Source organism: Camelus dromedarius, chromosome 5, assembly GCF_036321535.1.
Source record: "Camelus dromedarius isolate mCamDro1 chromosome 5, mCamDro1.pat, whole genome shotgun sequence".
In the NCBI taxonomy this organism is placed as follows: domain Eukaryota; kingdom Metazoa; phylum Chordata; class Mammalia; order Artiodactyla; family Camelidae; genus Camelus; species Camelus dromedarius.
Genome location: NC_087440.1, coordinates 3569737 through 3596777, shown reverse-complemented (window position 1 = coordinate 3596777; position 27041 = coordinate 3569737). Strand labels below are relative to the sequence as shown.

The 27041-nt window shown below is 40.8% G+C and overlaps 1 protein-coding gene across 8 annotated transcripts in view; it reads right to left on the bottom strand.

Moving 5' to 3' along the window:
* Window positions 1-27041, bottom strand: part of MAP2K5 (mitogen-activated protein kinase kinase 5) — a 235775-nt gene that overhangs the window by 78644 nt on the left and 130090 nt on the right. For all 8 annotated transcript variants that reach the window (XM_064485502.1, XM_064485501.1, XM_064485500.1 and 5 more), the window contains one exon: window positions 20181-20252. In XM_064485502.1, the coding sequence (XP_064341572.1) occupies window positions 20181-20252 (72 nt within the window). The remainder of the gene's footprint in view (window positions 1-20180; window positions 20253-27041) is intronic.

Genomic DNA, 27041 nt, shown 5'->3' with positions numbered 1-27041 from the left:
TGTGGCCCATCCTCAGACCTGAAATCCTTTACATGTATTTGTAACTATTTTCAAAGTAGAATTGTTACATCAAGGAACTTTGAAGCTGCAGGAGCCAAGGAAACATCAGTCCATTTACAGATTAGAACCCCAGCGTCTCACTGAAGATGTTTCCACATAGTTAATCAGCAGAAGCCTAGGGACTGACCCAAGAATTGCAACTTAATCCAGTGTTCTTTTCAGCGTATGACATTTATTTCTAGATCTCGAGAAGCTGTGCACTTATTTCAAAGACACTAACACTACTTAAATATTTCTGAACTCTTTTTTTGGAACTGTCTTTAGAATCATTTCAAATAACAGATGACAATGATTTAATTTTATTAGAATTGCGTCTTATCTTGAACTTAAAACTATATTCCTCTGCTTTTTCGATCATGCGAATTATTTGTTGACTAAGGTCTGATTGGTCTACAGGTATTACCAAAACCCAAAGTCACCTTCAAAGAATAAATATTTTGTTCCTTACTAAGGATAGACATGATGGTGCTGAAGTTAATTTTTTAAATTCTAAAACCAGTTTGAGCAACAGCCATGTAATAGGAATAAACCGTATGACTATGAAAGGTGACTACTTTGAAAGAGCCAACACTCATTTGGATGTGTGTGCGTGTGTGTGTGTGTGTATATATATATATATATATATATATATATATCCCATATATATATATATGTTTTGAAACACTTGGTAAGTTTTGTTACCTTGTACTCAGAATTCTCAGAGTTTCAAGATACAGAATTATATTATCACTATTTCACTTGATGGATGAAATTAATCTGTTCAAGTATAAATAACAAAAACATCAAAAGATGGGGTGAAGGAAAGACAGCGTGGGTGTTAAACTCCCCTTCACCATCTCACGTAATTATGCTTGTTGTCTATATATTGTTATTAATCAGGAAGGGAAGGGACTCAGCTCTCTGCTGTCCCCACTCCACCCCCACCCAATATAGGCCATCGATTTGACTTATATTTTGTAAATATAGTGTGTTTCTGGCCAATGAGATGACGGACACTGATTCACTGTGGTCTACTGCGGCAGTCATGGGTGGACTAGGTGTTTGCACCATTCTGTACTGAACTGACAGTGACAGCTCACCAAAAGCTGTCACCCACAAGAGAACAGTTGGACTTGGTTGAGTTTTTCAGAACATCACATCCCCCCAAAACAGAATATACATTCTTTTCAAGTGCTCATGGAACATTCTCTAGGATACACCACATACTCAGGCACAAAAGAAGCCTCAACAAATTTATGAGGATAGAAATTATTCCAAGCATCTTCTCTGACAACAAAGGCATGAAACTAGAAATCAACCACAGAAAAACAAATGAGGAGACAATGACAGCATGGAGACTAAACAATACGCTATTAAAATACCAATAGGTCAATGATGAGATCAAAGAATAAATTAAAAAATACCTTGAGACAAATGACAATGAAAACACAACCACACAAAATCTATGGGATGCAGCAAAAGCAGTACTAAGAGGGAGGTTCATAGTGATACAGGCCTTCCTCAAAAAAAGAAGAACAATCTCAAACAAACAACCTAACCTACCAGCTAAAAGAATTAGAAAAAGAAGAGCAAACAAAATCAAAAGTCAGCAGAAGGAAAGAAATAATAAAGATCATGAAGGAAATAAATAAAATAGAGATCAAGAGCTATCACCTCTCATCTCACTGATCTGTGGATTACGAATTTTGCATATTCTTCCATTTCGAGTTAGAAAAGTACCAAGAGGAGGGTCTCTCATCTGAAAAAGCTAACAGCCTAATAATTGCTAGAAAATACTCAGAACATTCTCTCCCAAGCCCTTCTACAGGTGCTGCGCCATGCACTCTGGTACATGTCAAACATGTCATTAGGGCCCGTGGAAGAATTCTGTCCACGTTGCTTACCAGCAGGAGAAACCTGCCCACCAAACATACAGTTAAGGTCCGAACTAGCTGGCTGGTGCCAAAATTGGCCATTGGTTCGTGCAGATTAAAGAACTAAGCAACAATAAATGGAAGGCTTTAAAAAAAAACAGTGGGATAAGGTAAAAAATGTGAACCTTTTCCACTTTAACACAAAGCCTCCAATTTTCAAGTCATCACTGTCCTATGGAGAGGTGAGGCTACAGCCGACTTGGGAACGTGCACTCATCTACTCGGCCCCTTCTCACAACTGGTGAGAGGTAGTCAGGCTGGTGGATGTCACTCATTTACTCTGTAAGAGACCTTCATGCAAGAGAATAGAGAGAAATTCAGCTGGGAGCCTCTCTGTACCAGCCTGCTTGGGAACAGGTGGCAGTGCTCGAACTAGCGAACTCATTCTAGGGACTGGCTTTACTTCTGTGCATTTTCCTGATATCCTGGGGAACCTCAGTCTTACCTGTCAACTACATTCCTGGGGGAACTGCTACTAAGGCATCTTGTAGGTCTGATCTCTTTCGAATCAGGGGACAGAAAAGGGCTCCTTGTCCCTGACCAGAGCGGCACAGCCACCATTCCCTCTCTCACAGTGTCACCACTGGGCTGCTCCAACGGCAGGCCAAGGATTCCAGTTCTGCGCCAGTGACAACTGGCGGCAGTCCTATGAGCCTGGCACCAAAAGCAGTTGTTGTCAAGGCCCTAGGAGAGGGAGCTGCCTTCCATGCATGTCTCTGTCCTTTTAGGTTTAATGCGGCTGCAGTGTTTACGTTCCCCGCTATTTGTCTTGTGGCAAAATAGAAGGAAACAGATAACCAGGGCCTAGAACCTTTTTTATCAAGTTCAATTAGGAGAAGGTAAAAAAGGAAAAGGGCTCGTAGCAGATACGGCTGAGGCTGTCAGAAGTCAAAATAAACACGGGACCCTTACAGGGAAGAGGGAGCACATATGCTATGAGTGAGCATTTCAGAGACAGACAGACGTGGGGCCATTCTGTATCTTTTACCCCTACTGGTCTATTAATCTACTTGCATTTCCCCAGTTTTTATTGTCAAGGTATTATAAATTAGGAAACTTACAAAAGAGAGTATGTAATCTTCTCTGAAATGGCCTGCAGATATGTCACTGTACTAAATGTGTTTCAGATTTAATGAAGCTTTAATGTCCTTTTTAATTTTGCCTGTTTCTGTATCACCAGGGGTCGGGCAAGGCAATCAGCACTCAAGAGGGTGGTTTGGTTTAAAACTAGGAAAAAACTCATTTGCTTATGAGTTGCACTGTATTTTCTTAATTAAATTTACTGAGTAAAATGGTTTAAGTTCAGCCAACCAATGACCTCTGGATGTAGATTTAGATTTATAAATAGGTTAACAGTTAAAAGAAGAAGAAGAAAAAAAGAAGAGTCACAACAAAGCACACAGATTAGGGCTAAGCCAATAGAAATCTTTGCTCTATCATCTTTACAAAAGAAGCATTAAAATTTAGGCAGCTTAAGTCCAGTTAAAAAAAAAAAAAGGATATTGAAAAATGTGGACACACATAAGTGCCTGCAATTCATCAAAAGACTCTAACATCCTTTTCATTCCCAGGAGGGGAGCGGCTCACATTGCAAAAGATTTGGAAAAACTTTATTTATTTTGTGGGGGAGGGGGCATGTATGGAGGTAGAGATGGGGAAGGGAAAGGATTCTATTTAATGTCAAATTAAAAAGTGCTTTTTAATTCCAAATACTTAACATTCAGCAAACTGCTAAATACTCTGTTCCTTGTGGGAGATTTATTATGCAAAAGACAGAAAAAGAATGCTCTGAAAACATTTACCGGTTGGGAATACACTTAAATAACAGTAAGCCACTAACATTTCACTGTAAAACTAGGACTGTTCCTTAGTGTTATCTTATTGGTCTCTGATTTCTCCAATCAATCCATAAAATACTCTTGAGTTAGCAGCATTTGAATATGTTGGATTTTATAGTTTAAATAACAAATACATGTGTGTGTGTAATCATAACAATTGCCAAATACGTAACAACTGCATGATAGAAACCTTTGCATTTTAACAAAAAGTTAGGGTAGAAGATATTTACTTACAAAGCAACAAAAATGGCTTCTGCTGATAATAAGAATAATTACTGTCATGAACCCACAAATGATAAAGAGAAAACGTACAATGTACCCAGAAAGCAAGGGCAGGACACAAATTCGGGATATGTTTTTGGTGATCAAGTTTCCAACTTATAACATCTACAATGTGGGAGTAGTTTTAAATTTATAGTTCTACTGAAGAACACTGGATTTTATCAATTCTTAATTTAGACTTATTCTGTATTTTTCAGCATAACTGCAAATTGAAAATGAGCATTTCCAATATAGCCAGTGACCTAGCTGAAGGAGGATTTTATAGCCTGAAATGTTCTAAAATTTCTTCTTAATTACCTTGTGCACATTTTACACAATTAAATTTCCATCTAAGGATTTTGCATTTAGATTGTGCATTGCGGGTAGACCTTCATTTTACAGAAATGCAGCAGCCACTTTGGAACACTCAGACACAGAAAAACTTTAAAAAAAATCAGACTTAACTACTGGATTACATAAAATTCCCTAGGTGAGATTTCATCCCAAGACCAATTTACACAGTCCTAGAGAGAGTTTAAATCATCTGAAACTATGCTGGGCGAAGGACCATAATAAATATTAAATACCTCAAAATCTACCCTAAGATTTGACTTTTCTTCCCATGTATCAATTTCACTGTCCTCTTACTGAATGGTTTAAGAACAATCCAAAGGATATAACAGCAATTTACCAGTGCTAAAGTGCTTCGGAGGTTAAACTGACAACAAAGAACAGAGAAACACAAAGCGTCTTGAAGTAGGGTTTCAATTAAACGTGGAGGATTAAGTAATGCAGTACCAAAAAAAAAAAAAAAAAAAAAGAGTTACAAATTAATTTAATCTTCTGCCTATAGTTTGCAGCTGCACTCCAAAGTGTCTAGGGCTTAAGAACAAAGCCTTGAAAGGCCTCGGAGTGAGGAAAGCTTCAATTTTTAATGTATAACGCCATTAGCTGATAACTTGTGGAATCTGCAACCCCTGCGGAGGGGCATAAGTGCGAGTAACAGAGACTGATGAAGTGACATATTTGTTCATGTCTGCAACGATGAGGAAGAGGGTTATTACTAACACTGTCAGGCCCAACAGAAATATGCCCTAATAACCTTTGGGACCCTCCACGTTATCAGTTCTCACTACATCAAATATATTAAAATCAAAACCTAATTCACTTTAATTAAAGACGATTAGTTTGTTTTACTCTTATTGTTTTACCTTGTAGGATATGATAATACATTGCCAATTAAAGAAGGAATAATAAATGTACTAAAAGCATCAAACTGGGTACACCTTTTCATCCGTGCTTGGTGAAATTAGCTTATCAGTAGTGTCTATTTAAGGACATTCAAAAACAACCATCATTAAAAGTGGCGTAGAAACATTTCACCCTAAAAAGAATACACAAGAACCAAGTGTATCTTTTCCCTATTCAATGGATACTTCTTTTCATTGAATGCTTTCCTATAAAGTCCAAGAATTTCTTTAACACAAACAGAATTATGGCCCAATAGAGGCACCAGAAACTTAATTAATTTGCCCGAGGTCATACTGCAGGTTGGTCAACGGCAAAGCCTGTTAAATTACTAGGAACTCTGGGCTCTCCAGATGTTTTGGCAATGGTGAAGGCCCCAGAGGCTTCCAGTGCAGTGGGTAAACCTCGGCAAGTAACTCATGACGCCTGTATACAAAGGGCTAAGTGCTCTGGAGAGCTAACAATGTTTTCTTTGTGTACAAAGAGCCTATAGATGTGAGGTTCCCATCAGGAGTGCTTCTCAACATGTGCCCAAATTTTAAAAAAGAACTACTCATCCTCACCAGAGTCCCCTGGTAAAAAGTACACTGATTTTAACGTCAGGGTCCCAGATACAGGAGCGCAAAGAAGTCAGTCGAACATTTCTCCATCACTCAGAAGGTCCTGCATTCTATCCGGCAGATTACTAATAATAATGGAGAAAAGACAGTATCACAAATAAATGTTTCTAATACAGTGTTGTTGTTTGTTTTTTTTTTTTAAATTAGAAACGGGCTTATTATAGTGGACACTTAAATGGGGCCAGGGCAACAGTAATTCACAAGTACAATATCCTAATGCTGTTCCTTTAATTGCTTTATTTGTTTTACTGTTAAAAATGATTGCTTGCTGTAGTCTAACCATGAATGCTGAAAAGCATGATACATTGAGGTCTCAACCTGGGCAAACTGTACCTAAACTTACACTTTATTGCAGCTTAGTTCACAATCTTCGCCTAATATAGGGCTATATCCCAGTGCAGCAGGGGGATAAATCATCCTGGAATATTACCCTGGCAAAGTTTAGCTGTGACTGGAGCATATGTGCTTTCGAGCCACTGAAGCAAAGGCCCATAAAATACACTAATTACTGGAAGTTATGGTCACTGAGTGATTGATAGCGCTCTGCAAGGCAACTTCCTCATTTTCAGCTCCTCTGACGGGGCTCATCCGCCACATAGCAATTATTAATTCATGACCCACCCCTCAGGCACCGCTACCTTTACTTCTAATTCTCCTGCTACCCAAACCAGTGCTACAGCTGGACACTGTCTTTCTTCATTCTGATGGCTGGGTAAGGATGATCAAAAGTAGGTTTTATGCTAAATGCTATTGTTTTGAATCTTTAAATGTTGCTTGGTCTTTCTAACCCTGCTATCCTAAAACACGTAAGGCTCCTTCCTCTCCTTTAACGCTATTTTACTTGCATCATTTTCTCTTTTTTCCTTAAAAAAGAGCTTGTATGTGTTTACGCATATATATTTATATATATGTATGCATATATATGTTTATGTGTGTGTGTATGTATACATGTGTGTAAATATCAATCTGTCTACTTATCCTACATTAGATCACAAACTCTGCCTGAATAATTGTTTGAACACTGTAATTTAAATGCAATATATAACTCCAACTAGGCTGTAGTAAGTATGAGGCAGCTAACTGATTAAAAAAAAAAAGGCAACCCCCCTCTCAACTCTCCATTTAAATAAGACCCCTTTGGTAGCTCTGAAGACATTCTAATTGTTTCAAGTTGATTTCCATCAGTAGCTCTACTCAGAGAAATGCTATTAAAATATCTGGTTATATAACTAAAATCTCTAAAAGTCACTTAAAAACAACTGCAAAGGTCTCTTTTGATGGTGGTCTGTGTTGAGAGGAAACTCAGTGAGAGATTCTGAATTAAAGGGAGATAAAGTTCAGCCATGATGGATGAAAGCTAACATCTCACTTTTCAACTAGAAAAATAAATGTTCTTCAAATTTCTAAACAACTCAAAATGTAATACCAAAGGTGGTTTTCCTCTATGGAATCTGAGATGGTGCAACAGATGAATAGGGCTCCAAGCTACCTATCCTCTCAGAACTTGTCTCAAATTCCTCCTCTCCTGTTGGGAGAGCCACAGAAAATAATTTTGAGGACAAAATTCATACCCTAGCTGCCTGCCATTCACTAGGCAGTGCATCACATCTTACCTGGTGACATTTCCTAGAGTTCCACATCTTCCTGTATCTCCGCTGCCTGGTAAATTTCACTGGTCTAAGGGTAAACCTGACACCGGAAATACTATTTTGCAGCAGGCTGACCACGAGCATGTGTTGATTGTGATAAACCCCCTGACGATTCTCCCAAAGCCTGGTCAGCCTGGTGGTGCACAGCTTGGCTGTTTCTGCCATGAAAGCTACAACACTTAAACAAACGCAGTACACAGACTCCTCAGTATTACGAGCTGATAGTTTTAACTGGCAAGGCCTAAACTCTTAACACATACATCACTGCTTAGAATAATCACTTTTGCATATTGAAAGCACTATGACTAATTTATTGAAGACTAAAGAGTTGCAAGAAGGGAAAAGATTAGAGTTAACTGCCCCCAAATCCATCTCATGTGCCTAGTTCAAAAACCATTTCACTCTTCACAGTAAGAATTAAGAAATGACACCCTTTCAACATGTTTGTATAATGCTGACCTGCGTCCTTTTTAATCATGAAACAGTCCCGAGAGACTTAGATGGGGGGAAATCCTCCACTCCTAAACTGCTCACTGAGGTTGTGCAGCTCTGGGGACCCGAGGAAACACCTGTGCTGGGGTCTAGTCTATTGAGCTCAATCTAAGTTACACTTGTATTTCTGGACATTTCAAAGTCAAGAGTCATCATCAGGGAATATCCTCACACTTCCGGCCTGTCAGTGTGCTGCTGGTCTTGTGACAGAGGGAGAGGGATGAAGGGAGGGGAGAGAGAGACAGGGGGTGGCCATCCCCACCAAGACTCCATGCATGCAGGTGAAGCCATCTTGGGCTTTCCATTCTTTACCACCATATAACTGCACCCTCGCTGGAGGACCCCATGGATGCCACATGGGAGGCCTGAGCCCTGCTAGGATTCCCGGCCCACAGAATAAATAAAATTAATGGTTGTTATTTTACGCTACTAATGTTGGGTAGTTTATTAAGAATAACATAACTGAAATGCTGTTCTTCACACTGAGGTCAGCCCTCCCGCTCGTCTGCCCGGTCCACGCATTCCCATTGCATTTCCACTTGTCTTTCTCCCTACTAGTCAGGGAGCTCCTGAGGGCAAAGCTTGCATTCTCAGTGCTAACACAGGGTAGCACTGCATAAATGGTCACTGACCAGACAGGATTCTCACCTGCCCACTGCCATTCTATTATAGCAGACACATGGGAGATTGGGTTAATTTTTGTGTTTCTTTATAAAAAAAAACCTAGGTCTTGGTTTCTGAAAAACAGCAATTGTACAATTCAAAACACAGTAAAAGTGAACCAACTACAGACAGGGTAGGCAGCTATCCTGTGAAAAGCTATCCTGACTAATGAGCAGAGCCACAATAAACCAGTCTTGCCCTTACCTAATTTCCTGCTCATCTACACTTACCATCATCTCCCCCTCTTTTTTTTTTTCAAATTACCGATTGACTTCCTTTCCACAGCAAAGAGGAAGAAGCAGACTTTCATCCAGAGTCAGGACACTTAACTGCTGCTGCCTGGTCGAGTCACTTAATCAACCTGGAAAAGTCCTTTATTTTCTCTGGATCGCAGTTTCCTCACTTGCAAGATGGGAACTTGGATGCTTATACACCAAAGTTGGTGGAACAATCTTGGGTACCTTAAATTACTGATTTTTTCAGTCCTTTCCCATCACAGTGGGGAGAGACTTAAATGAGATAATGAATATCAAACGGCTTTGTTAAGTGATATGTACACATAAAGTGTTGTCGCTCTTCTAGAATGACACTGAGCAAGAAGATGTCAACAGCTAGGAACAGAGGAAAGCACTACACTTCCCTTTATCACATGCCAGTCCCCTTCTGCACAGTCCTAGCTGCATGCTTGTCTGTGGGCACACTCCCGCCTGTCTCTGGACTCGAGCTTCCTCACTGGCAAGAGGAGGGATCTGCTTTTAACAAGTTCTAATGTCTCTCTTCTATTTATAACATACTATTCTCTAAATACAAGTTAAGGTGTGTAAAAGATTTTTCTAAATAAATGCTGAAAAAGGTTAAAGGTGTTACCATTCAGTTCATAATCAAAGTATGTAATATGATCTGTAGGCTCTTCGAGTGGATTTTTAATTTTTTTTTAGTTTTTTTGGGGGGGTGGTGGTAATTAGGTTTATTTATTTGTTTTATTTTTAGAGGAGGTACTGGGGATCGAACCCAGGACCTCCTGCATGCTAACCATGCACTCTACCACCTGAGCTATACCCTCCTGCCTTTGAGTGGACTTTTAAAGTCCAGGTCACAGGACCTGGCTGCTGCTAGAACTCTGTGAGCAGTGGTTTTTAACTACAGGATATCTTGAAGGCAACAGCAGTGGGTCCACAAATGATCACCCTCATAGAATTTTAGAGTTGACAGAGGTCACTAGGACACTGGCCCCCTCTTATCATTTATTTATTTATTTATAACATTTTTTATTGATTTATCCTCTTATCTTTTAGATCTCAACTCAGACATAACCCCACAACACTCAGTTACCCCCATCATATGATGCTGTTTATTTCCGTCCAAATAGTTCCTATTATCAAGCACCCGTCTTTGTTACGTAGGCTCCATGAAAGCAGGGGTTTTGTCACTTTCATTCCCAGCGATGTCCCTAGTAACTAGCACAGTGTTGGCCACATAATGGGTACTCAATGAAAATTTGCTACATGACTGAATGAATAGATGACCGCATCTTGTCTAACCCTATACCTGTCTCTTCTACAAAGTATTTCTTTAAAAAAATCCCTGAGACAAGCGTTCAGTCACTACTTAAATGCCCCCAGGGACAGGGCATTTTTACCCATCAAGGGATGACTCTATGGTTGAGTAGGAAGGGAGCAGGAACCCATCCATTAAAAAATTCTTCCTTATACTGAAAAGAAAACCATGGGATTTTTGGCTTTTTCGATTATTGTTAGCCTCAGAAAGTTCAGCCTGCCAGTCATAAAGCAGCATCTTGCCTTCTCTTTACGGATGATCCTTCAAACACCTGAATACCGGTTGCCAAATGCCTGCCTTGTCTTCTCTTTATTTCTTCATTCTTTATATCAAGACTTTGTTAAAAAGAAAAAGACAAACGAACTTATTTACAAAACAGAAACAGACTCACAGACAGAAAACAAACTTATGGTTACCTGGGGTGGGGAAGGGGGTGGGAAGGAATAAATTGGGAGTTTGAGATTTGTAGATACTAACTAATATATATAAAATAGATAAACAAATTCATACTGTATAGCACAGGTAACTATATTCAATATCTTGTAGTAGCCTATGGTGAAAAAGAATATGAAAACAAATCTATATAAGTTCATGTATAACTGGAGCATTGTGCTGTACACCAGAAATTGACACAACATTGTAAACTGACTCTACTTCAATCAATCAATAAATAAATAAGCAAAAAAAAAAAAAAAAGACTTTGGTGAGTTAATATTTTTTTAAAGTCCAAAGTGTGTAAGTTTGTGTGTACACATGATTTGGATATGTGCGGCTGGAAAACCTTTAAAGTCAGTCTGAAATCCATCAAAATAATAAAATGCTTAGCTGGGACTGCTAACACCTGTTTCATCTCGTTTTGTCGATCTCATGGCTGTTCACGGCAGCTCTGAGCACAAAGCAAGCCCAACAATGCCTCATTCAGTGGGGGAGCACTTCACTTTGTCTGCCAGTTTCACATTCACCACAGTCACTGACAACCTTGGAAATGCACATTTAGGCATGGTGATCCGAGACAGCTGGACCCCTTCACAGACCTTGCAAAGGACTGAACTAGTCAATCCATCATCTGCCAAAGGTCATTTTAACAGCTTCTTTTTGCAGTAAATTATATAAAACTTTAGATGGAAAAAAAATGACAATGAAAAAATCAAGTTAAGACAGAATTAGAGGAAGGGGAGTGTGAGCAGGGGAATGAGGGACAGGAACTGTTACATGCTCTTTTTTCCCCTCAATATTCTTCAATGGAAGGGAAGGAGGCCCATGACAAGGATTCCAAAACCACACCCCTACCCACCTTCCTATACAGTCTTCCGCTGAAATTCCCTTTGTCTTTGGACCATTCAGCCTTAATCCTTCTGCCTCCTGATGGGTTTCAGCAAAAACTTCTGATCAACAGGTGAAGTATTTCACAAGATGGAGCAGCAGACTGAATATATTTTAATAAGATTCAACTTTCACTCAAGTTGTTGACAATAATTATAAAAAAGAAGAGGAGAAAAAAAAATCACTAGTCGAGTGAAGCACACCAAACGCCAAGTTTTTATGGTCCAAAGAAGCGGACAGCAGCTGCTCATAGGGCATCCCAGAGCCATCCGTCACCCTGAGACCAGGTTCCTAATCACCAAGGGCTAGAAAGGCCAACAAAGCTGCAGGTGTAGGCCCACCAGAGACAGCTGCGTCTCTGCTTTGTTGTTGTTGTTTCTTTTTGTAGGGACAGGGGTGATAGGTTCGTCAGTATATTTAGAGGCAAGAACCAGTTCTAGGTAATGCTTCATAATTCTTGCTGCCTGGTAAACACCCAACACATAGATGTTGTATCAAAGAGAAGCTTACTTCTCAAAGTAATTTTACGGGGTTGTTACTGTTAAATGAAAGTTTATTAAAAACCTAGAATACCGAAAGCCTGCTCTTGTTTCCTAGATGCAGTCTTTTCTCTTATCCTTCTGAGAATATTAGAATTCATTTGAATTTTTCTCTCCTGCATAGCTTCCAACCCTCCAAGTTGCTTTTTTCAGTTATTTTAGGTTTCGGTTTTTACCTTAATGCTTTCCTCAAATGTTTTGCTAAGAGTAAGGCAACTACAAATCTGAGTGGAAACTCTGCGCTTGTGGGTGGAGCCTGTAGACTGAAGTAACATGACCTAGCTGACTGTTTCCTTGGAGAACTCCCAATGCCTGGATCTCTAAGACCTCTTGGTCAGGTTTCCCTAGAGAAAGTCTTCCAAATATCCTGCCCGAAAGGTAATCCTGGCTGTCGGTGTTGCAAGAACACGGTGTGGTAAGATGGCTGGGAGTCTCCACATTTAGAATCTAACTTTCACTTAATGCCTCTGCTCTCAGTAATGGGACCCAGCCCTCTACAGTGTCAGGTATCACTTATTATTCTCAAGAGAAAAATCCTTTACTCAGTCTTGTGTTAGGGTTGGGGAGGGGCAATTGTCTGTGGGTCAAACAGCTTAACTGTTTCTCATACAGACTTACTTTATTTATTTATTTATTTATTTATTTATTTATTTATTTATTTATTTATTTATTTTCTTATTGAGTTATAGTCAGTTTACAATGTTGTGTCAATTTCTCATGTACAGCACAATGCTTCAGTCATATATGAATATACATATATTCATTTTCATATTATTTTTCACTGTGAGCTACTACAAGATATTGAATATAGTTCCCTGTGCTATACAGTTTAAACTTGTTTATCTATTTTATATATACCAGTCAGTATCTGCAAATCTCAAACTCCCAGTTTATCCCTTCTCACCCCCCTCCCCCCGGCAACCACAAGTCTGTATTCTATGTCTGTAAGTCTGTTTCTGTTTTATATATAAGTTAATTTGTCTGTTTTTTTTTTTTTCAGATTCCAGATATGAGTGATATCATATGGTATTTTTCTTTCTCTTTCTGGCTTACTTCACTTAGAGTGACATTCCCCAGGGCCATCCATGTTGCTGCAAATGGCATTATTTTACCATTTTTTATGGCTGAGTAGTATTCCATTGAACTGTTTCTCATATAGACTTTAAAACAATTCTCATCTCTGGTCCCTCCTTCACTCCTAGTTCCAGATACCTGGTTCCACCAATTCCTGAGCCTTCAGGTAGTTCATAGGAAATCAGGTGCTGCATTCTTTCTTTACCCCTGGCTTAGGATTTCAGTACTCGGTTCTGCTAAGCTGTTTACTGCTTTCCCACATCTAAAATCTGGGTGCTGCTGTCTCCTTTCCCTTTCTCTATGATAATAAGCCTTAAAAAATCCCTTTACAGGTATTTTCAGTGGATTTTGAGGTGAGAGAGGAAACTAATGCATGCACTCCATGCTTTAACCAAATTAGCAGGCTTTTCGAACCAAATACAAACATTTTGAAAGGTAATTCCTCTTAAAGAGAGGGGATTAATGGCTTAACTTTCTCACTGTGACCTTTCCAGAAACTCTGAAGTAGAGCTCCCATCTAAAAACAGGAAACTGAGGCTCAGAGAGATTAAGTGACTCACCTTAGATCTATAGTTTATACTGGCAGAGGTGGAATTTGAACTTAGGGCTGATACTTTGGCAAACAGGAAGCTCTTTTTCACATCTGTGATCTATTCAGCAAATGTTTGTGAGCACTCATGGTAAAAGCTCCAACAAACTTTAACGCTGATCTTTGTTTTCAGAACCTGCTTTAAAACCATTACAGAAGGATGAAAAACTTGAGGCAAAAAGATTTCTTGAGTACCCAATAGGGCAGTGAAACTGTGCTAGAGGGTGGAGGAGATTATGAGAGAATCATTTAAATCCCGTCATAAGGAACTATGACATGTCTATAAATTATTATAATACGAAATGAAAAATGCACATGCCACAAGGAAGATGTAGATGAAGGTCAAAAGAAGAAGACGTTACTTTCAGCTGGAGAGATCAGAGCTGGTGTCATAAAGGATGGGTATTTAAATTGTATCTTGGGAAGAAAAGAAAAATGATATTCCATGGAGAGTGAAGAACATAGTATTCCTTGCATATTTTTAACTTCGTAAAGGTAATTCTCAAACTCACAAGAAAAACTTTAACTCTGTCAAAACAAAAGAATCCATAAAATCTTCAGAAGGTGGTGCTCCTTTGATGACAGTGACCTTGCGTGACTCCCCTGATGTGTTCTTCACCTATCTGGAGACAGTTTTCTGAGCCCTGGACCTTGCTTTCATCATTCAGCACATCATTCAAGCCACTTCAGTAAAACAGTGAAGAGGGGTCTCAGAGGGCTCGATGACACTCCAATTAACCAAGCACATTGAGCCAGATTGTTCTATGCCTTGGACCCAAGAGACCGGTGGAGAGAGGGGGCAAACAAAGGCGGGAAGAGCGAGAACCCGAGTGAAAAGAGCAAAATGCATGCTCTGAAGATGGGGCTTTCAGTCTGACTCCCACGGAAAAGGCTGTCAGATTATTCACCACCAGCCTTAATAAGGCTTTTATAATAGCCTGCCAAAGAGAATCACAAACCAGAATGTGTACGCGGAGAGCACGCTCAGTGAGAAGGAGCGCGCAGGACTGATGTGGTGCCTTTTCAGATGTGTGGGCATCGTCCTCGGGCTGACAATGCAAGGCTAGAGGAGGGCGTGTGTTGACTTATTTTTTGACCCAGTTAGGCCCAACCTAAAAATCCAGCGTTTCCAAATATGACTGTTTACTTCCCTCCTACAGATTTATGTTGCGACTTGAATGACATGAGAATATGAATGGAGCAACTAATTCGTGGAAAACAGCAGTGGGACCCTCTCCTCAAGCTGCTCGTCGTGTGGGACAAGAGAGATGCACTGCGCACGCTGCGAAATTAAGAAATTCTGCCCTGGAACGTTTTAGGTATTCCCTACCCCTAGGAATTAAAAGCATCAAACTTGGTGAAACCGAAGCCCTTATTATGTCCACGTTCATTTTCATTTTAAAGTTTAGCCCTGAAATCCTGCAGAGCAGCCACCAGGGTGAATAGTCCTAAAAATCACCCAGTCAACTGAATCAGCACGAACTTTGAAAAAGGGTCAAATATTCTTTTTTTTTTTTTTAATTTTGTTCTTTGTTTCCTTTTTGTGGCGGAAGGTAATTAGATTTATTTATTTACTTACTAGTGGAGGTACTGGGGATTGAACCCAGGACCTCGGGCACACTAAGCAATCACTCTACCACTGAGCTATACTCTCCCCTCTCAGAACAAATATTCTGGGGTAGGATTAATCTTTCCAGTTTGTCCTACTCTGGTTAGTGGGCCTCACTTCTTTTTTCTTCTCTTCTTTTTTTTGCATTTCCACACTGATTCTTGTCATGTAGGTTCAAGGAAGAAGTGCAATTAATTCCACATGGGTTCCTTGCCCCATTATGAAGTGAGCCCACACAAACCCCTATATGGCAATGACCTTTATTCTGTTCTATAACTAATCTGCGTGAGGAGAACTACAACACATTTAAAGATCTTGAGTTGAAAACCAGAACCGAAAAACTTAGAAAGGGGCCAAAATTTCCACTTTTAGTAAAAGTGCTGTGCTCTGGTTAAGCTGAATAACACCATTTTTTCCCCCTTTTTAAGGGTAATGTCCATCTTTATGTTACTTCTGCCAACTCCAAGTACTCCACACAGCTGACAAAATCCTGGAAGAGACCCGCTTTATCCCACAACAGAGGGATGCTGAACCGAGAGGAGGCGGGGCCGTTCTAGCCCTGGATAAAACAGTCATATTAAAGATTCTTTGCTTAAGGCACGAATGTACCTGTCTGTGACTTTTTAATGGCACATTTTAGTGGCGTGTAGCATTATCTTTTATGAAGGAGTGTGGCGAGAGGCCTTGTAACGACTCCCCATGGGAACTGTGACAGCACAGTGACAAGGGAAGGGGCAGTGTGAAGGAGGCAAGCAAGGGTGAACCTTGTTATTTTAGGAGTTGAAAGCAATAAAGGCACATTTCTGACTCCTGCATCACCCAAGTTCAGGGATTTTATGGAATTTGGGGGTGGGGGGTGCTAGGTAGAGGTATAAGGGATAGAAAACTCTAATGCCCATTCTGTCTCTATTTGATTCTTGTGTAATTTCAGGACAATTCCTTTGCTCTGTTTCCTACATTTTTTTGGCCTACTTGTTTCTTTACCAGCCTGGGGGATACACTGACTGACGGAAAACACCTTGAGGAAGGTAAGCACACAAACAGGTAGGCCTCGCATACTTAGACACCGGATCTCTCCCCAAGTGTTCACAAAGATCCACCTTAGAGTGTGCTGGGGGGGGGCTCCCCCATCTTCTCCTTCTTTCTCCCAGCGGCAGCTCCCTTCAAGACCAACCAGGCTCAGCTGTCAGCTCCTTCGAGAAACCTGCCCCTCACCTCCAGCCTCTGTAGCTCGGGTTACTTCATAAACATCTTTACTCTTGATTTTGTCACACTGTTCTGGGCTCCAGGTGTCTGTCTCCTCTACCAGAGGTGAGCGTTTCTCAGCACACAGTAAGTGCTTACATAATCATTGATAATTATTGAATGAGTGAAAGTTTCTACTCATCAGGGTGCATACGAGGAAGGGAATCTTGGTTTTAAAAGTGAGGATAAAGAAAAGAGAAGCAATTCTTCTTTGAAGACGTGGACTATGTTTCAGAACACAGGTTGTTATTCAGAATTTTACAGTGTTACTGAGAGCCACACTTCTTTCAATCTACAGTGACTTTAAACAGGGTTTACCACATCTATTCCAAGCATACTGTGGTGAAAACAAAGAAGAAACTGGCCTTGATGTGCCTTTTTGGGACTAAATTCCCAATCTCTTCAGGTAATATTCTCATCAGATCTGCTCCTTAAAAAAAAAAAATCTTGGGGTTCTCCTTATTATTGAATCACCCACAATTTCTCATCTATGGACTCAAAATCTCCACTCCCCATTCCCTAGCACATGTTTTCTGTTACCCTGCACCCCAAGTGAATTTGGCAAAACACACACGCTGGGGCCTCACTCTACTCTCTAAAGACACAGTCCACCACCTGTGTTTGGTCATTCGTTCTCACCTGCCTCTCTAGTTAATCATAAGCTCCCAGAACACGGAGACGTCAATCACAGGGCTCCTTTCGAAAGCGTTTAGGTGGGCACTGCAAAGAGGTGCCCAGCAACCCTTCCTGATGATCATAATCAGACTGCACTTCGCATCTGCTAATGCCACCTCCTCTTCCTTCTCACGTGACACCCTTCTCCTCGTCACCCACTGTAAAGTACCCAGCCCGTCTCTGCCCTCACTCCTGACCGGTGGTCCTTGTCCGCTCTCCACTTCACCGCATGAGCCAATAGGCTCCTTCTGGCATTCAGGTGTCGCACACTCAATGAGGACACCTTCTCACACAGTTCCTTACACCTTAATCCTCTTCAGTCTTACAGATTCAATGAGTCTGTGTTCTTCAGTTCTTCAATAGTTTACCTCCAGGGTATATGGACATGATCAACAAAACCCCAAATACATCGATGGCAATCTCCCTGCCTACAGGACTGGCAATCTCCCTCCCTATAGGACTGGCAATCTCCCTCCCTATAGGACTGGCAATCTCCCTCCCTATAGGACAGCGTCTCTTTTTATTAATCCTCGTATCCCTAGCATCTGGAAAATTCTGGCAAACATACATTTCAACATGCAATATAAATACGTTCTATTTATTAAGCATCTATCTACCTTCTATCCATCCATCTACCTACCTTCCTATCTTACCTGATCTCCCTGCTTCCATGATTGCCCCTCTATAGTCTGTGCTCCACAGAGCACTAGGTTACCTCTTGAAAATGTAATTTAGAAGATTTCCTCTCAGAGTAACAGCCATATTCCTTACCATGGCCTACAAGCTGGTATGTGATCTGGTCCTTGGCTATCTTTCCCATTTCCCTTGCTAATTCCACTCCAGCCACCCCTGTCTCCCTGCTTTCCTTAAATATGCCAAACACACTCCAGCTTAGCACCTTTGTATCTGCTGTTGCCCGATGGCCACCCCTTTGTTTCAAATCATTCAACTCTTCTCAAAGGTTACTTTATCTGCTTTATTTTTCTCTGTAGGACTTACCACCACCTGACAAATTATATACCTCATTATCCTTCTGTTCTCTGTCCTTCTCTTCATGCCCCACCCCTTGCCAAAGGCAACTCCATAAGACTCAAGAACAGAGTCTCCTCCATTACTATATCCCCTTGTCTACCTAGGAGACACAGCAGGGGCTGAATACACGAATGAAGAAATGAACGTGGAAGGAAGGAATGGTGAACATGCATGTGTGCTCCACCTCTTAAATCTATTACTTATGCTCTCTCACAGTACTGCCATGCCTCTGCCCATGATGCCATGCTGGGTGTATCATTAAGTCACACAATTCTAGAGCTGCTGCAGAAAGTTACAGAAAGACAAGAGCAGAGAGTCACAGAATGTTAGTCTGGAAAGGGGCTTTGAGGTCATTATTTTACTGATGAAAAAACTGAGGCCCAGAGTGAGGGGCAGTGGCTTGCCCAGGGTCACCCAGAAAACCAGCAGCACAGCTGGGACTGCAATCCAGGTCTTTCATTCCCAGTCTAGGATTCTTATCTTTACACCATGTAACTTCACAAACATTTTGTAGTATTGTCTGGTTGTTTATCAAATACATTCAATGACAATGATTTAAAATAGGCAAAGGGAAATTATGTGACAGCAAGACTTGAGCTCCACAAATCAAAAGCACTAGTTTCCCCCTGAAACAGGCTAACTGGACAAGCCCTTCAGGAGAGTCAGTTCTGAGCATCTCTCCTCCTTTACCGCTGACTTCTCAACTGATGCGTACATTATTATGTTTGCTCTTAGATTCCCTTTTATAATATAGAAGCAGAGAAATATGGCTTATTAAACTTTGAATATTTTTGTTTTCTATAGGGCAGGTGAACTGAGTCTGAAGATATTTCCTTAGAAAGTCAACTGCATTCATGCATTACAAAAATCACAGAAAAAGTACTTCACCAAAAAAAAAAAAAAAGATGATGAAATTGTGACTGCAACTCTATCCATGATCTTATTTAAGGAGTTGTGTCTACTTTTTAAAGAGTCCTCCTTTATCTGATCAATGCATGCAAAATACAGTTCTTGACGCACTGGTGAATATCCAGACTTTATCTGACCATAATTCATGCTGAGCTAGATGTCCCTCTGATATAAATCCCATGTATCTCCTTCTGGATCAATAATTACTGTACAGACACCTCAGCACAGAGTTCGAGTAGGGCTACATGCAGCATTCTAAGATAAAGTCCATTCTAAATACAGCTAGAAAGAGGAAAGACATTAAAACTGTGCATAACCTCCTCCTAATCACACCACACCCTGTCCCCCAACACGTGATGTGATTCTACTGGAACAAGGTGGTTTTTTTCCTTTCTAAACAAACATACAGAATTTATACATCCAAATGAGTAGGGCTGTACTCTTTAATAAAGTAATCACCTTTGGAAGTTACATATGCATTCCTACAAGGCTGCTACCACATGTAATTTTCCTGGAATTTCTCTTTTAAAACACAGGTTCTCCAGACTCAGCGTGCAGAAGGATCACATGGGGAGCATGTTAATCATGCTGATTCTTAGAGATGTGAATTTAACTGATGTCGGATGGAGTCTGAGAATCTGTATTTTTAAGAAGCACTCCAGGTAAGTTGCATACAGGTGATTTGTGACAAACAGCACTTTAGAACCGACAGTTCACAAGCCTGCAAGGACATTAAAATAAGGACTACTGAGTTAAACTCTGTTTACATACACACATAACACACCAGAGGTTTAATTTTTTTTTTTTCAAAATCTTCATTCTTCCTGATAGAACGTATTAGTACAGATATACAGAGAAGCATCTATTTGCAAACAAGAACATACCTCCATGAAAGAGATCCCTAAGCTCCAGACATCAGAATGGATTCCATACTGCTCCCCTGAAATTCTTTCAGGCTGGAAGGAAACAGAAGGGAGCTTATAGGCTGATGTAAGCTATTCCAGACAACACATATACCAACATGAGTTCAGCTAAGGCAGAGAGCCTTCAATGCCTACACAGCTTATTATGAAAATAAAAACAATTTTATATGATACATAGACACTGTATAGGTAATATAGATAGATATAATCTTACTGAATCCTCAAAGGCACTGTGAGGGAAACTCTGTTATCTTTATATTTACAGATGAAGAAAATAGAGGCTGAAATTAGTGAAATAATTAGGCAAAGTCCTAAGCTAGCAGAAGAGCTGAGACTTGAACTTGGGAGGTCCTCTCCCAGCAAATCCAGTGGTCTTAGTTGTGCACTGGCAAATTACATGTTATATAATATTATCACTTACTTGCATTTTAAGAGATGGGCCTGAATCACTAAGGCTTCTGATTTTTTTTTTATTCGGAGATAACTTTGAACTTACAGGGAAGTTGAAAGATTAAGACTAGTACAAAGAACGTCGTATTTCCTTTCCCCAGATTCACCTGCTACTCAACATTTTATTCCATTTATCAGGGTTTCTTTTGATATGAACCAAGGAGCAGTCTGCAAGTTCCAACGGGGACTCTTGGTCTTCCATTCAAGATATCTAGCAAATACCTGATTCAGGAATTATCTGCACACTCTCTACTTTAACAGGAATAATTTCATACTGAAGTGGGTGCTGCCTGGTCTCTCCAACCCTCCAGGATTTGGCATTCAGTAGGGGACTTCCTAGAAGTCTTCTGAATGAGCACAGGAACAAATGAACAAGAGAAACTGAGGTCTCGCTGAGATGGAGTGGTTGCTCAAGGTTACAGAGTGAGTCAGGGCAGGGCTAGGACCATGACCCACACCTCTTGGCCCCCTGTATGGCATTCTGTTCTTTGTGCCATCCCTTTAGTTCCTGGAAGCCGCCATAGCCATCATCCTTCAAAAGCTTCCATGAGAGCCCTTAAGAGTAACTGGGGTCAGAGTCGGCCCTGTCCACTGTGGATAGAAGAAATACACATTCACCAACTCATCAGCAGGGGATACACCAGAGGTGTAGAAGATGGGGGCCAGATACTCTCAGGTGAGTTGGCACAGTCCCACATCTTGGGCGGTTGGCTTCGCTGGGACCCTGAACTTCGTAACCTGCTTCCCACCCCCACCGACCAGGCTATCTCAGTGTATTTACTGCCTTCTCCTGGGACCACTTTCCATGAAATTACACAAAGCCCTACCCTGAGGTAGCAGGATGGACTGCCTTATTTCCTTTCCTTTATTTATTTCTTTAATTTGTAAAAGCCCCTTTCCTACTGAGAATAATTCTTCCCAAGGGCCATGTGTCATGTGACCATTTCTCCCAGCTGCTAACAGACACGGTCATTCCAATCCCCTAATACTTTTCCTTTTGTGTTCTAAGTCCCCACAGCATCACTTTTCAAGTTCCTTGTTCATACATGAATGAACCCATTCTCCAGTTCTAGCTAGATCCATAGACTACGATGTAGTCACGTGGCACTGGCCAGCCAGTTACAGGAGTAATGCCGTCGTCCCCATCACCACCACCACCACCAACAACGACATCACCACTCTGTGTGTTTACTGAAGAATCTCCATGTGCCAGGCATTGTTTTATGTGCTCTTCATGCATATCTCACTTCAGACTCAGAAGCACCCATATTAGACTGGTACTGGCATCATCCCAATTTAACAGAGAAGGAAAATGAGGCACATAGAGGTTTAACTTGGACCCACTACGAAAGGATAATAATAGCTATCATTTAATGACCACCTAGTATGTCCCGGACACTTGGCTAGATACTTTGCATCCTCTACACTTCATAACAATCTTACAAATATTACTGCCCTCATTTTACAGATGTCAAAACTGAGGCTTAGTAAGATTAAGTGACTTGCCAAAGTCTAGAGCTCTGGGTTAGCATTAAGCGTATATTTTATTCAGATAATCCAGGCATGTCTGACTGCAAAGTCAGGGTTCTTTCCAGTATAGCAAATAGTCCCTAGAACTGGGAGTCAGAAGAGCCACATGCTACCCTCGATCTGGTATTTCTCAAAATGCAGCCTTTGGACTCGCCATCATAGACCTGCCTGAGGTGCTTATTACAAATGAACCCCCAGTATCAGAATCTCTGGGGGTGGCTCTGGGGATTTTCATTTCAAATAATAATTTCTTTGGGTGAATTTCTGGTAAACTCAGCTACAGTCACGAAACATTTCTGTTTCCTGCAGAGGCAATGATCTCCCTTCCTCTTCTCTGCTTTGTGAACGTTTCTTCTATGGGCCCCGTTCGAGGGCCAAGCAAAGAGAGTGTCCTACTCACCTCACACGCAGTACCACGCCTGGCACACAGCCGGTGCACCGTCAGTGTGTGCTGACCGAAGGGACGCAATACACGTTTACTGCGCATTTGCTTTTAAGCATGAACTAATCACTGAGTTCCCCGGAGCGTTCTTCTAATGCTAACTGCCCTGCATACGATTGCTATTCACGTCCATCAAGAACTTCCAGCAAACATGAAAATCCTAAAGTCCTCTACAGTTGTCAAAGAAACGACCAAATACTGCCTTCCTCCCTGTCTCTTCTTTCTGTCCCCTCTCCTTTTCTTCATTCCACTAGCTCACAGTTATCAATATACAGCACTCCATCCAGAGCACAGAAAAAAACAAATAAGCAAAAGTGGAACCTAATACGAAATATTTTGGCAGGACCAACAATAAGATTAAATACAATCATCACATTCACCCCCAAACTATGGAAACAAATGAAACCGTCATCTGCAAACAGAGCATAGAAAAATTGAACTTAAAAAGAAAAAAATAGCAAAAGTGGTAATGGTCACAGATAGGAGCTGACAGAAGCACTCCTTAAGGACAAGATTCTGACAGCTTCTCACTGGAGAAATATTATTCTTACAACAAGCTAAGAAAATGAGATTACTGCTGTGACGCAGTGCTCACCCCCTAGGGTTTATTTGTCACAAGCAGGAAGACACCAAGATACATCTCTTATCTCATCCTATAAAGGAATTTCTGCTCAGGGTTAGGCTACTCAGAAAATTAACAAAGTAAGCACAAATACTTTAGGTTAGTATGTAATCAAAACATATATCACAAACATATGTCACAAAGCCAGTAAGATCACACTGGTTAAACAAGGGTTCTGGAGTCAGAATGCTCTAACTAAAGACTATTTTCCAGTTCACTAATTCTCTCTTCTGCTCTGTTCAGTATGCTGAGTTGCTCAATATGCTGAGTTTATTTTATTTTTATCTGGTAGTTTTATTTGGGATTTTCTCAAATCTACTCTGTCACTTTGAAAATTTGTGATCTGAAGTCTGTGCACAGCTCCTGTTCTGCTGGTTCCTCTTCACGTTGCTCTGTTTCCCTGTGTGCTCGGTTTTCTTCAACTGCTTGTTAGTTTCTGGTCTTGGAAAAAAAAATTTGGAGAGGTTCTCTGAAGCCTTGGGTGGATGTGCCCACCTCAAATGATGTCCTCAGCATGAAGCTCCTTTTCAAAGTCAAGTCACGTATATAAATACCCAGGGTGCAAATCTGTGCCAGAGTTAGTCTATGCCACAAATTTTCCTCTTTTCCTTTTTCTCCAGCTGCTCTACTTGGCTCTGAAAAGCCTTCTCTTCTGCTCCTGGGATGGGGGAGGAAGAGCAGCTCTAACTCTGGTTTGCCCTTGCACCCGGGGTGCATGGCCAGGGGAACCCTTCAACCTTCCAGTGTGACATGGGGAAGACCTCCTCCGAGACCCTCTGCCGTCAGGGGGCCCCCACATCATTCACAGCTGCGGGACGGGCAAACGTCCTCAGGAACAGGCAGCTCTGTTGCTCTGACGTTCTGCTCTCCCCTCTATTGTAGGACTCCATCTGAAAAATGTCCTGGGAATCCCACTCTTTAGCTCCTCAGTGCACTTGAGATGGCTTTAAAAGTATTTTATTTAGCATTTTCAACAGAAGAGTTGGTTTTTCAACAGAAGAGTTGGTTCAAATAACCCACTACCAGAAACTAGAAGCTGGTACCCTAATTAAATCTTGACTGTCACTACTTGGTCAGCTCTGAGACTCTGGACTAAAGTTACTTTGCCTTTGGTTTCCTCATCTGTAAAATGAAGATGATGATGATGATGATGATAATAATAATAATAAATTAAAAAACTTAATGGAGTTGTGTGAACATTAAATGAATCCATGTAATATGCTCGATTCAGTACATGCCACATGGGAATGCTTGGTAAATATTGGCCTCCTTTCAATCCTCACCATCACCATTGCATGAGCTTGGCCAACTAAGTTGGATCGTGTAATCTGCATAGGTTTTGTTCTGGGTAAAGGTAACTTCCAAGAATAGGAATAGTCTAGGTAGAAAAAAATGTTCAAGAGATGAGAAGAGTTATTTAGATTGTCCTCCTGATCCCAAAGGACAGGTATCTACAAAAGGTTTCTTAATTTCAAAATTTCAGGCATTCATAACAATAATGTCAAACTTTTATGTTTGATTATTAAAAAATGATAATAAACCACAATAACTGAAGAGTAGGTTAAAGTTCCAGGGACTTCTATCTTTAAAACAGAGTAAAAGTTCAGTGATTAGAGTTTCTCAGAAATGGTTTAACATAAGCCCACAAAGCCTTCTGGACCCCTTCTGTAATCCTTCTGGATGAAATCCTCTTAAAATACAGTTGAAAATGTTTCCAGCTTTGGATTAAAATGTCTGTTAATCCTAATTTTCTACCCCTAAAATGTGATGTGTCCTTGAACACGCCACTTCATTTTCCGGGTCTGAGTATCCTCACTGGTCAATGAGGAGGTTGGACCAGATGACTTTCCAAGTCTCCTACAAGCACCAATAAGCCCATAAGTCAGCACTGTTTTTGTTTGTTTGTTTTAATGACTTACAATCTTACACAAGTTTCCCTATTTTTTTCCCAATTACCATTTTCTTGTCCCTTACACTTCAGATCATAGAAGAATAAAGCGAGACTGTTCACATATGTAGGGCAGCTGACTATATTTGAGTCATCTTGGTGTCTTCTATACTTTATCATGCAAGTAAGACAATACAAAAAGTTAAATGTTCCACTTATAACTGGTAAACCTGTCATTTTTGGAATGCAGCTTTCAGGAACTGAGTCATTCATTTAGTGCTGTGTGAGGCGCTGGATATAGACAATGAGCGGAATAAACCCTGCCCCTGTGAAAATCCTCATCTAGATTTGCAGAGACACATAAATAATCGGGATAGTGTGAGAGGCACAGCAGTTAAGAGTTTAGTCTCTGGAGGCTGGTGACTCCGGTTTGACTCCTGACTCAGCCACTTATTAGCTGTATGAACTTGGGTAAGTCACTAAACTTCTCTATCCCTCCGTTTCTTCATCTGTAAAAGGACAATAATATCACCTACCTCACAGGGTTGCTGTGAGGGTTTAAAGAGTTAATACAAAGAGTAAAGGTTGAAAAGAGTGACTGGCACCTGGTTCTCCTTAAGTGTTGGCTATTATTATCATTGCTATTATCACTGCACAGAAACAGGTATGAATATAAATGTGAGAGGAATGGATGTAAAACGAGGGTAAGACATCACATGATCTCTAATTGTATATTCCCACAATCTGTTATTTGTCCTCTACCCGACACCTCCCTGCCCCCACCCATGTCACATCACGCTCTATTTCTGAGTCTTTGCTCACCTTCCCACCAGATCGCTGTTTTTCATAAGTGCCCTTTTCACATGCTGCATGAAGCATCAAATTTGTACATTAAATGCCTCCTTATTCTCTAAAGATACGCTTGGTACAACTTCAGTCTTTATTACGTCACATACGACGTGGCTACAGATAACGCCATGTTTCCTATTTCGCCCACGTCTCACAGCGTGCCTGGCTAACTGCATGGAAGGCGCTCAGCAAGTGCGGGCTGATTAACTGAAGGCACCCAGTTTCAAAAACCAGCTTTCACTGGCAGAGATCAGAGGTTGGCAAACTTTTCCTGTAATGGGCCAGACAGTAAACATTTTTCACTTTGTGGGTCATATGGTCTCTGCTGCAATTGTCACAACTACTCCACGGTGCCACCGGCGTGCTGGGGCAGCCACAGACAACACATAAACAAGTGGGCGTGGTCACGTGCCGGTAACACTTCCTTTTTCTAAAATTTTATTTTTTACTTTGAAATACTTATTAACAAACAAGCAGCTGAAAAACACATACACAGGGAGGTTTTGTGCACCCTTCCCCCAGTTCCCCCAGTGGTAGTACTATAACACAGTATCACGACACCTCAGGCAGGGGTTAGGACCTGTAGCAGAACAGCAGGACCCTCACTCCAGCCTCTGATCTCACACATATTAGGCAAGTACGTGGCTGGTGGGAACCTGCTGAATTGAGCAAGGCTTACTCTCAGGCTTCCACACTCTTTGCTTCCTAGGTATCTTATGCTTTTTACAGCTTGAACGATAAAGTTGATGACTAGAATTCACTCACCCAAGAAGCAAAGCAATTTTAGCTTCGCCTCTCTGAGCTAACGTTTCCAAATTTTAATCCTCATATTTTTCAATTAAGAGATGGATGCGTCACATTCATCCATAAACAAAAAGTGTGGGGAAGTAATTTCTTCAATGTACACCTGGGAAAGACAACTGTAATCTAAATTTGTACATTCAAACATAATGCAATTTAATTATTAGAGCAATTTGAAGCCATTAAGAACATGACGGGGAGTGGAGAAGTTTCACTGATTTTTTTTGTTTGTTTTAAATC